Source organism: Arvicola amphibius, chromosome 11 (genome assembly GCF_903992535.2).
Source record: "Arvicola amphibius chromosome 11, mArvAmp1.2, whole genome shotgun sequence".
NCBI classification, from domain to species: Eukaryota; Metazoa; Chordata; class Mammalia; order Rodentia; family Cricetidae; genus Arvicola; species Arvicola amphibius.
Genome location: NC_052057.2, coordinates 20,346,736 through 20,358,969, shown reverse-complemented (window position 1 = coordinate 20,358,969; position 12,234 = coordinate 20,346,736). Strand labels below are relative to the sequence as shown.

General features: G+C 47.5%; 1 protein-coding gene across 1 annotated transcript in view; it reads right to left on the bottom strand.

Annotated features, from left to right (window-relative positions):
- Positions 1-12,234, bottom strand: part of Mindy4b (MINDY family member 4B) — a 30,625-nt gene that overhangs the window by 13,940 nt on the left and 4,451 nt on the right. Inside the window, 7 exon segments of the mRNA XM_042055933.1 lie at positions 2,355-2,420; positions 3,060-3,072; positions 3,074-3,123; positions 3,125-3,224; positions 4,950-4,966; positions 5,195-5,284; positions 5,905-6,026. Coding sequence (XP_041911867.1) covers positions 2,355-2,420; positions 3,060-3,072; positions 3,074-3,123; positions 3,125-3,224; positions 4,950-4,966; positions 5,195-5,284; positions 5,905-6,026 — 458 coding nt within the window.

Genomic DNA, 12,234 nt, shown 5'->3' with positions numbered 1-12,234 from the left:
TCAGGGTGTAAGAGAAATGGGTGGTGTGGGGCCTGAGGCTAACTGGAAAGTTGTTGTGGGTTAGTTACCTAATTGCTGCTACAACAATACACAGCCTTGGAGGCTGGAAACAACGCTTGCTCATGCTCCAAGCCCAGCGTGCTTCTTAATGGAAAGGCTGAAGAGACAACCAACCTGGGTTCTAAGGAGTGTGACTTTCTCCAGCTTTAAGAATCTGTTCTCATCTCTTCTTCATGGCCCACCACCTACTCTTTTCGCTTTCCTTACAGCTCTCTAGAGTTCCCACCTCCTTCTCTCCGTGTGTAATGACACGGTGGTTAATTGGGCACACCAGTACAATCCAGAGTCACCCCCGATCCCAAGATCCCGAGTCACACCTGCCAAGTCCCTTTTAACAGGTATGACTCTCCATTCTCCCGTCAGCTAATCTGCCGGCAGATCAGCAGCTTGTCAGTTAACTGAAGAGCAAAAAGAATGTAAGCTAAGTGTTACGGTCTTTTCTGGGATGAATTCTGGTGGCACGATTCTGATGTGAAATTCCCCATTGTTCTTTGACATATACAGATTGAGATGTGAAGAGCGTTAACACCATAGAGGGCTCGCACTCAGCTCAGGATGGGACAGTGTATTGACTTCCGAGGGTGGTGATCACACTTTAGCAGAAATCAAATGTCCTAAAATAATAGGAATCGTTTGTCCCTAACAGCCCTGGAGGAAGTGGAAGATGAGACCAAGGTTCAGAGTAGGGCAGCACTTCTCGGGAAGGACCTGGGACTGGGTCCATCCGGAATCTCTGTACATTTCTTGCTGATGTCATTAGCAACACGTGGCTTGCAGGCCCATTACTCAGACGTCTCTCTTCCTTTGCTGGTTCTCATGCACTCTTCCCATGAATCAGTCTGAACGTTTCCCTCTTAAAAAGTATCAGCTGTTGGAACCCAACTCCCCTGATCCAGTCCGACCTCTTTGATCTTGACTGCATCTTTAAATGACTTCATTTTCAACAGGGTCACATTCCTAGGAAGCATCTCAGTGTGTTTGCAGGGCAGGAGGAGGGGGTCTAGGTCTCAGCATTTCTCTTGATGGAGGAGGCTGGGTGGTGGTGGTGGGGCTCAGCTGACAGCAATAGTCCTCTACACAACAGCAGCCCTCAAATCTCTATGTTGAAATCCCTCCCTAAATAAATGGGATGCAGGGACAGATGCAACTGATAGTAAGTAGGATTTGATGAAGGTCTGCTGATTACAGTGTGTAGCCTTACCTATGGTTATTCTCCCCCTCACTCAGGAATTGGTGCCTGCTCCCTCCTAGTGGGGCTGTGGTAATAGCTAGCATGGGTTGGCTGACTGGGTCATTCCCCTGCCCTCCATCTGCACAGGATGTCCTCATGGGCTATAGGCATCTCCTACTCATGCCTGCACAGTTCTTTTTTATTTTTAACAAAAGAAAAAAAAAAAACCCAGGGTCTTACTGTGTAGCACAGGCTAGCCCTTGAACTTATGGTCCTTCTGTTGCGGCCTCCCTGCGTGCCCAATTCTTAGGTTTTACAGGGAAACATGTTTGTAGCCTCAGCTCGAGTCCTCTGATGGAAACCCTGCCTACATTAGTGTAACTAAGATCGTCTACAGGATGTGTGTAAGTCCTGATACTCCAGTTCCCCGCCTCTACCGCCTTTGCAGTGAGTTTTATAAATTTCAGTTCCACCCATGCGCTCTGCAGCTCACAGCTGCGTCGTTAGCCTGCTGATTCTCCTCTGCATACATTCTAGCTTTCTTAATTCTTCAGAAAAATCACGCTTCCTTTTCTTTTCCTCGACTGAAGTCTTTCAAAAGCACCTTCCACTTTTCTGCCATCATTATCGACTGCTTTGTCCCCTCTTTACCCAGGGTGGGGAAGAAGCATTGCTGTGGTGGACATTGTGACGGTGCCATTAGAAGCGCTGTCTTCGCAAAGGCCCTGAGTCACTTACTTGAAGTCAGTGTGACCCGTCTTCCAGTCAGCTTAGCTTTCCTCCTTTTTTTTGCTTGTTGGTCATTAGATGAGGTAAACCTGCATTAACGTTTCTCTCCTCTCTAAAGCGATCCTGGAATACAGCCTGAACGGTGCTAGTGTCCGGGACTGATTAGCTGAAGACAAGGATGGCATCTGTGAGTGGCCTCGTGTGATCTGGGCCTCTTCCAGGCTGGGAGGAGGGAACAGGCGGGCTTGCTGTCCCTTGTCCTTCCCTTCCTTAGCCCTCCAAATGACCTGGTTTCTTAACAAGCCCCATTAGGAATATGCTTTCTGAAAGAAGGAAGATCTCTGCTAAAATCAGTTCTGCATTAAAGGGATTACACTCCATGTTTAGACACTACACATTGTAAATGATCATAGATGAATTTCTCAGCGGCTTCTCTCTCTGAAAATTCAAACAGCTGGAGCTACAGTCCAGGAATTGAGATATAAAATGAAAAGGGAGATGAAAGGTTTCTTAAGAGATATCATTTTCACTGTTATTACCTAAAGGGGGGGTTGTTTCATTACAAAATTACATCGCCAAAAACTGGCATCAAACATAAGGCCACAAAAAAACAATACCGGTAAAGCCAGGTGGCAATGCCATCCCTGTTACATCCCTTCAATTTTAAGTCACTATGGTATCTCAAATAATAAAACGCTCTGTTGCAGGTATTTTTTTCCGGTAGAGTTTAACTATCTTTATTGATAATGGATAGAGAAAGCAGCTAATGCTGATTTCAGATGTGGATTTTTTCCCCCCAATTTTTTGGTGGTGTGTATCAAACCCAGAGATGAGCAGCACATTTAACACACTAAGATAACCTGAGCCAACTATCCCAAATGCAGTGTGTTCTAGGCTCGAGTGAACTTTAAGAGAAATTCACCATCTTTAGGAGAAATTCACCATTTTGGCCACCAGGCACTTACAGCCCTTGGTGATTGCAAATCCTGAAGGTCCCATTGGCTAATCAGGTCCTCCGTGGGGGCTGGGCTCCCATGACCATGTACACGCTGAAGCTTCATTGGGCTCTTTTGCTCACACGGGCTGGGAGTGCGCTTACCCTCTCATGAAATGTTGCTAGAGCAGTCAAGAATCGAAGTGCTGTGGATGTCTCTGGTGACCAAAACAGACGATGACCTTCTGAGCTGCCCCTGCAGTCCACAAGATGCCAGCCAGCGTGGCAGCTAGGGCTTGCTCCTGCTCACGCTGGCTCAGGTTACATAAGCTGCAATGCGGGCAGCCAGGGCAAATGCAATGGGATCAGCAACCTGGCCTCTGATGTTTGTGTCCCTTTCCGAGTATGGGGGACAACCCTACTGGCCCCCCTCTCAGCCTGCGTCCGTCCTTGTGAGGGTGTTGCAGGATAGCCCGATCTCTCTGCGCAGACCGTAACTGCAGTCTTCAGGGCAACCAGGCAGCTCCCTCAGCAACACCAGACTGTCTCATCCTAGCGCTCCCCTGTTGGCTGGCTCTGAACTCCAAAACGGGCCGCCTGAACATGTTGCCAACTGACACAGTCATTTTTCAAGCCCCAATCCCATATTGTCCTTGCAGCTTCGCCTTCCCACATGTTCACTTGTAAAGCCTCTTCCCAGATGGAACCCAAGGACTCCCTGCCACATTCCGTTCCCGTGCCCCTCCTCAGACACGTTGCACCTCCCTTTCCACCTGGTCACGTCTTTAAGCGCCCCCCCCCTGCCCCCGCCGCATCGCTCACCCTGAGCTGTCCCTTACCTCACTAAGTACCTTGCACACATTACGTCATTTCAATACACGAAGGTGCTCTGTGGCAGTACCAGATCTATTCCCATTTTAGAGGTGAGGGGAGTGAGATACAGAGCTGAGTCATTCAGGCCACCTGGGTCCTGAGTCTGTGGTCTTTCCTATCCACCAGGTCCCGAGGACCTCCAGCTTCTCTGGGGAGTGGGAGCAATCTTTCTTCTGCTTATTTTTTTTTTTTCCAAATTTTTAAGATTTGGTTCACAAAGAAACACGGACAGAGGCTAGCAGTTACTTGGATTGTCTGTCCAGCTCTCTTTGACGGGACAGAATAACTGCAAAGCTTGCACAGATAGAATGAGAGAAAGACCCATGTGCGTTACAGGGAGGGGAGGGAACTTGTGACTGGAAGGTCCCAGGAAGGCCACACGGAGCAGGGCAACCAGAGCAGTGACTTATTTCTACGTATTCGATGTTCTAGCCCAGATCAACTGCTAGGCTGTGCGCTTATGGAGTGAACAAGTGTGTGTTTTAGTTCAGATATCTTGCACTGTCACGTGATGGGTGTGTCCCCCATCTACTTTGGGTCCAGCTCCTGTGACTCCTACTTTCCAACTCTTCTACTGGCTTGGAGTCACTTAGCCAGAAATGACTAAGTGATATACTTTCTTTCCTTTTGGAGGGCCCAAGCCAGTGACTGTCTGGAATGGCTAGTATGGAAGCCCCGCCTCTTAACTAAAGGTAGGCACACTGAAGAGCAGCCTGTGTTCCCTGGCTCTGCCATAGGTGCCTTCTTCCTTGTCCTGCTTCCTCACCCTCTTATATCGGTCTCCAGAAGGCACCCCCTTAATAAATCCTTCGCAATAAACAATTACATCCTGGGCTCTGTTCTGTTGAATGTGTTTATTCCTGATCTTAGAATGTATTAACACCCTGAGCTCTTATTTTGGGTAATATACCTTATCTTGCTAGAGGATACATAGATGTCTTTGGCTGATTTTTAATCCTTTAATATCTAACATAGGGATCATGAGAGAGTTTTCTAAGTTTGAGCTGAATCTGTAACAAGAAGGCAAGCAGAAAACAGGGTTCCATGGCGCCAGGTTAAGAAGGAAGACGGCCCCTCCAATTGTCAGCTTTGTCATGGCCGCTTGAGTCTCTCTAGGGGTGTTAGGCTGGGCCTTCCCACCTAATGTGGAAAAATGAGTATCCCTGAAACCTGGTGTTTTACTTTCCGTGGCAGGTGGCCTGCAGTAGAACATGGAGTCTATCAAGCTTATTCTGCAGGTGAACATTGAATGTGACCTCAGGAGAAGCCCTCCCGGGGTAATCCTGCCCCTCTGGGAGAACCTGACCATTTCTGTTTTACAGAAGACATCGTTCCTGAAGCCACCTGAGAGTTTCATTGTGACTTTAGCCAAAGAAAGATTCTAGATCCATTAGGTCATCTTTTACATGCTAACATGGTTCTCTTACCTGTGAAGGCTGTGGTGTTTTTCCTCTCTGGAAAGAGTAAGTGTTTGATGATGGAACCTGCACTGCCATCTGAACGCTCTGGGCACCTCCCTGAAGTGGGCCAAAGAGGCCAGTGAGGTAGGAAGCATGCAGCTGGGTACCACCCCGGTGGGACCTCGGGGCCAGCATCACAAGGAGTAAATCTTGGGACTGGATGCTGTCACTGTTTGTGCTTCTCTGCAACCTTCCCTTCCTGCTGGCCCTTGGGGCTTAGCAAAGGGACACAATCCTCTGTGTCACCGTCTCTGTGGTCTACGGTTGGATCCCATCACCAAGGTAGAATCTACAGCTGTCTGATTCCTGCCCTCAGCCTGATGCCTGGGGTCAAGATCCTCTCCTTCCTGTCCCCACTGGCTGTTGCTTCATACCACACTTTCACATCGGAGGGCGGTAGGAAATCAGTGGGCTAGCTCCTGAAGTTTAGGTGAAACTAGTGACTTCTGACATGAATTCCTGATATTTCAATCAAGCCAGAAAGAGTTTCTAGTGTTCCTTCTGCCTTGTGAGTCCTTCTGGGGGCTTGAACAATACTTGGTCACGTTAAAACGTCTCTTATCATTCAGAGCTACTCATTCATTTCTACATTTGATTAGAATGACACATGCATCCGTAGAGAAGCATAGACAAGCAAGACAAGATTAGGAACCGGAAATGGCTGAGCCAGCTGTCACCTTTTCTACTTGTAAAGCAAAAGCCAGGTCAGAGAAGGGACGGTGAAACTTGAAATGTGCCTTCCTCCAGTCACTGCCCAGGATGTGGATGTATTTCCGAAGAAGAGACTCCTTTGCAACATCTGAGAAGAGGATGTAAAGAACAGCGAAGTAAACGAGTCAGCCCAAGGTAATTTGTCCTGGACCCAACCCTCTTGGTGAAGTCGCCCAGCCTTGTTCTCATCTATGTTCAGATTTTGTCTCAGACTTGAGTTCCGGTTTTCATCGTATAAAGTTCTGGGGCAAAACTTTCCCAACAGGTTTTCTCAGGAGAGTCCCAGAAATTCAGTGCGTCGGACTGTGTCTCTGTGTCCCGTTTCCTCTGCCAGCCAGCTCCACTGTGTGCTCCGACATAGACCACGCTCTCGCCTCGTGCCTCTTGCCCCATTATCTGACTCTACAGTGCTGATTTCTCCCATCGCTGAGGTTTCTCCTTGATCGAGGGGAGGAGATGAAGCAGACAGGACCCCCATATTCCTGCCCTTAGTTCAATAACGATTTCAAAGACAGTCATCAAGAAATCCTGGATATTTCCCTCTGTGAGGATGAGATAGAGAGAGAGAGAGAAGAGGAGAGAGGAGAGAGAGAGGTAGAGAGAGAGGAGAGAGAGAGACAGAGAGGAACGAAGAACTTATCATTTTGGTTCCTGGGTTCAGAAGGGTTAATCCTGCTGTTATCTGTCAATCCCCATATTTGCAGGGAAAAGACATAACAGAGCAGAACAGGTAGGAAGGGTGGACAGGGAACTGTTGGAGCTTGGCTATTTTTTCCTATTTCCCCCTCCTACTCTGGCAGGGCCTCCAGCAAACGAAACAGTGCCATTCGATTTCAGGAAAGGTCTTTCACCACAATAAATTCTCCCAGAAAGCCCTCATAGGCATATTTCAAGGTCTGCCTCCATCTCTTAGGTGATTCTAAATCGAGTCATATTGATTATGAAAATTAACCATCTCACCATTCATAGTCAAAAGCTTAACAGTCGCAGGTATACTTAACATGGCATGAGATTTGGCTACGTTAGTAGTCTGATACCCCAAAACTATGCACAGGCTACAATATGTGACATTCCATAGGATGGTAAAAGTGCCATGAAATAAAAAGGGAGGAGAGAATATTGAAACTGAATACTCAGAAAGCTTTGTGGCAGAGACCGGATTTGAACTAGGCTGTGTCAAGCATTTTATGTGTTCCGAAGCATGGGACTAAGTTTGGAGCAAGTTACAATTACTATATGATTTTAACTCTGGGAGGAGGTACTGTTACTTGGAAGGATCTGCGAATACCTGGGAGGCAAGCCTGTGAGAGATTATATCGATTGTGTTAACTGAAGCAAGAACAGCTCACTAAAAGTGCCTAGGATCCTGGGCTGTGTAAAGAGGAGAAGCTACCATAGGTGTAATCATTTCTGCTTCCCGGTTTGGGGCAGGTCATGACCCACTGCTTCAAGCTGGGATTTTTGACTTCTCTGCCATCGTGTGCTGCCCTTGTATGTGTAAATAAACCCTTTCTTCTTAAGTTGTTTCCATCAACTTTTTTTTTTTTTTTTTTTAAATCACAGTCCACGCTTCCTGGCTGTTTTGCTGTAGCATGATGTCCCCGCCATGATTGAATGAAGCCCTCTGATGCTATAAGCCAAACTTAAAAAAAGAAACTAAGAGACGGGGCTGGAGAGATGGCTCAGAGGTTAAGAGCACTGCTGCTCTTCCGGAGGTCCTGAGTTCAATTCCCAGCAACCACATGGTGGCATCACTGCCATCTGTACTGAGATCTGGTGCCCTCCTCTGGCATGCGGGCATACACTGAGGCAGAACACTGTATACAATAATAAATAAATAAATCTAAAAAAAAAAGAAAACTAAGGACACTTAGCATCATCCTTCTATCTAGCCTGGGGAGCTAGAGGCAGAGAAGGGAGGTGCTTGCCGTAAGCTAGCAGAAACAACAGGGTTGCACCCATTCCTCTAAGATCTCTGCCACATCGATTCTGTGTTCCATCTTTATGTTTCCTTTATTTTGGTGTCCAAATCACTGCTCAATTAATATTTTCACTAGATGAGGCTGCCTTTGTAATTGAGCACAGGCTTGCCATAAAAGGACACTTTTTACCACTTCCTCTAGTGAGAAGCAAACGTCACTTGTCATTATGGCGTCAGAGAAACCAAATGGACGTTGAGCAGTGTTAACAAATAGACTCTAGAGCCCAGCTGGTCCAGAGCCACGGTGCCTTTCTCTAGCTTGGCACAGAGCAGGTCCCTTGGGTTTGCAGAAGAATTAGGAGAAGCTTGAACCTGTCATGCTCTTCCCCACGCCAGCTCAGAGGCTGCTTTCATGGCTGGGGTTGATTCTGTCCACCTATGTGTCCACCTTCAAGGAAAGGTCATGCTTCTCCTTGGGAGCCAGAGCCCAGCAGTGTCTTTCAAGAAAAGCTCTCTGAGCTAGTTTCAGGGCAAGGATGCTGGCAAGGAAAGCAGCAAGATGCCAAAAGCTGTCCTTGGAAATTACAAGACAAGGTGCACACTGTGGCAAAGAGGCCACTGGCCCACAGTATGTGCCGGAAGAAGCATCGCAAACCAATGAGAAATGTTCCCCCCAGATGCAGAGTTTGGATAGCCCAGAAGAAAGACTTTGATAAGCCTGCATCCATCTTAGGCTCGAAAGACATAGTAAGGATTAACTAGGCTCATTTCTGTTTATGATTAAACCTGTTTCTCAAGGATTGAGCTCTGCCCCACCTATAACCTTAGCTACAAATTGTTCTGCACTGCCAGTTGCAGGAATGGTAAACATGTCTCTATTTCAAAGGGGTTATTATGACTACCTGTTGTTAAGACTGCCTTGTTATTGTTATGACCACCCATTGTTACGACCCCTTTGTCATGAATACTTGTTATGACTACCTTGCAACCGTGTCTTTGTTTCAGGGGTTTGTTATGACCAACTTGTGTGTATGTTCTACTTTCATGACTCCCACTTACTTGCCTGCCAAATACCCCATTTGAAAACCCCCTACTCCTGAACTATAAAAACCCTTATCTCATCCAGGTCCAATGCTGATCTCTTGAACCCCACCTTTAGAGTGAGACAGCCCATGCCTAAGATAAGGGTGATCTCAGCACTCGGGAGGCAGAGGGAGAGTGATCTCTGTGAGTTCAAGTTCAGCCTGGTCTACAAGAGTTAGTTCCAGGACAGGCTCCAAAGCTACAGAGAAACCCTGTTTTGAAAAACCAAAAAATAAAAAATTTAAAAAAATTAAAAAAACCTTGCTTTAATTAATTTGGTCATGATTTGGGTCAGTGCTCTTTCTCCTCAAACCCATGGGATTAACAGTTTCCAGCCCAAGGGCTGAGAAGCTGCAACTGACCCTGACTTCATTGACCATGGAAACTTTCTTATTTCCATATTGAAAAACGGGACAGCTGATCTCACTGAACATCATGCAGGTTGTTAGAGAGGGATCGAAGGGGACCTTGGAAACCTTGAGGGCTAAGCAAGTGCAGAATGCCGCCATCCCCACGAAAGCCCTGCCTGCCAGTGTGCCTCTGTCTATGCCGCGTGGAAGAAAGCCCCAACACAGACGGGAAGCTGGCAAGAAGGAGGGAGCGAAGAAGGCTCAGGATTCACATTCAGTTTAAAACTGTCTGCAAGCCCAGCCAGGTTTCCTGTTGCTGTTGCTGGCTGCCACCCCCAGCTTAGCTTCCCCTTCCAGCTGCATCCCTGGGGTGCTCGGGAGCAGGGAACTCGAGGCTCCCCAGCCAGTGTGACAAAGATACTTATGTAATGCTCATTTTCATATCCGAGATAACTTACAGTAAATTAATCCGAAACACACTTAAGGATATTTATTTGTTGTGCTGCCTGGGAACTAGATACGAATGGCTGGGAATGATGGCTGGAACGGCCATTATTACTCAACACAGTAAAGCACAGGGTACAGCGTTTCTATTTCCGTTGGCTAGCTTTCTAGTATTTGTACCGTACACATTCAAGCAGGTGCTCAATCGTTCTCCCAACACCCAGGATCTGAACCGGATATGGATTCAGTCAATCCACCATGAATGTGTCTGTGTGGCACTTGTGTGGATGACGATCACTGTCGTTGTCACAATCATCCTCTGGTAGGATGGGACATAGAGCCAGGAGAGAGGGGATTTTGTTACAAATACCAGATTCTTAGCCGGGCGGTGGTGCCACACGCCTTTAATCCCAGCACTCGGGAGGCAGAGGCAGGCGGATCTCTGTGAGTTCGAGGCCAGCCTGGTCTACAAGAGCTAGTTCCAGGACAGGCTCTAAAAAAGCTGCAGAGAAACCCTGTCTCGAAAAAACCAAAAAAAAAAAAAAAAAAAGAAAAAAAAAACAAATACCAGATTCTTTAGGAACCTGTGGGTGTGGGGTCACCACAGTGGTTTGTACTTGTGTGAGGTCTCAGGGCACACAGCGGTGACAGGGCAAGACAGTGCAAACATTCCTCCGTCTTGGATTCTTGCTGAGGCCCTTTTCATGTTTGGCTGGAATCTGATCTCCTTGCTGGAGAATCCCAAGGAAAATTATCCATTCTGTTCTAGGAACCCAAGGTCAGGATGCCCTAGGTGACTTAGTCTTTCTGGGTAGGACCTCCTAGAGATAACCACTCGTAGCTTCTGCTGAACTGCTTCTTCTTCAAAGAACCCTATCCCACCTCTACAACTGCCAAGCAAGATGCCAGGATGTGGGTTTTGCCTCCAAAACCCTGCACTCTGGACACTCGGGTTCATACCTAGCTAGATCCCCGAATACCTGGCTGTGGTCCCGGCTGGCTGGAATAAGACTTTCAGTTGGTTGTTCACTGTGTCTAAGTGGTCATTTCTGGTGGTCTACCCAGAACACAAGAGCGGGAGTCATAATTTATGACCTCGAGATGGGAGGAGAGGGGTCTCGAGCTACAGAGAGGGGCATTCTCACCTTGTTGACTTTGTCCTTTTCCTCCCAGAAGTCTCACCTTAGCCATCTCCATTGCTCAAACCCAGCAGAAGTCAGAGTAAAGGTTTCCTTATTGATAGGAGGTGTTCCATTTATAGAAACCCTACGGTTCAGGTTCATGGGCAGAAAGCGTGATGGAAAGGTCATAGCCGATTTCACTAATGGGTCCTAAGATGCCTCAGAGGGATATGCAGAGGCAGAAGGTCAAGAATCTTCTGTCTATGAGCCAGACCTCAAGCTGGTGTACCAGCTTCTGCCTTCTCACACACACACACACACACACACACACACACACACACACACACACAGCAGAGCCCGTCACTGGTCTCTTGATAACACTCTTTTACTATGAGATTTGTGGGGAGTTTTGCAGCTATATCAGGGGTTTGTTTATTGGTTGCCAATAATAGGCCACCTAAATGTGTTTCAAGCTGGGTGTTGGAGTCTGGAAGTGGAAGGCTAGGGATCTGGGACCACAGGGATGGAGAACTAGCAGACAGGACTGGGTAAGAGCTCAGGGGTCGTGACTCTTTCTGTTTCATCAGGGGCTGTCAAGTCATCTCATCCACCAAGCGGTAGAAGTCAGGAAGGATAAAAGCTCTAGTCGGAGACAAAAGGCAACAAAAGGTGAGGAACGGGAGAGGTGAGGCTGGAGCCGGTGGTAGGTTGCTGCACCCCCCCCCCCAACTTCCTGGGGGATTCCCAGCCAAGATACAGCCCGGTGGCCTGTCAGAAAGCGTCATGCATCAAGAGCAGCAGAGCTACACAAAAGACGTTCAGCGAGTGTTTTGACTCCGAGGCTCTGATAATTTGCCAGGCGGCTGCACTCCCAAAATGCTGATGAGAGCTGGTCAAGCTTCCAAGACTCCTCCCCGGAATAGGCGCCTTCAGACTCCCAAAGCTCCCTGCTCAAGTCCCAAGGTGTGTTTGATAATGCTGCCGCTATTCAGAGGACACACGAGCATCTGGGCCACATAATGGGAATAAATGCAAATTCATTTTTTAAAGAAAAATCAATTCTCTCTGCTTCTGGGACTTCCTTAATACTCCATCAACTCTGCTTCCACTGCAGGGGTCTGAATCTTTTGTTTTACCGCCTTTCCCAAGGGGAGAGAACCGCCTTGGGGAGGGTGGGGAAGAGCTCCCCTGGCCACTGTTTGTGTTTGCTAGTGAGGCAAGCTTGCAGATCTGTGCTCCCCCCGCCTCCCCAACACAAGGCTTCCAAACATCTGTGAGTGCTTTTTTTATTTTTAAAATTTGTGTGTGTGTTTTTAAAAATAGACAGTACTTTGTGCGACTCAAAAGCCAGAGTACAAAATGTGTACTGTGAAAAAA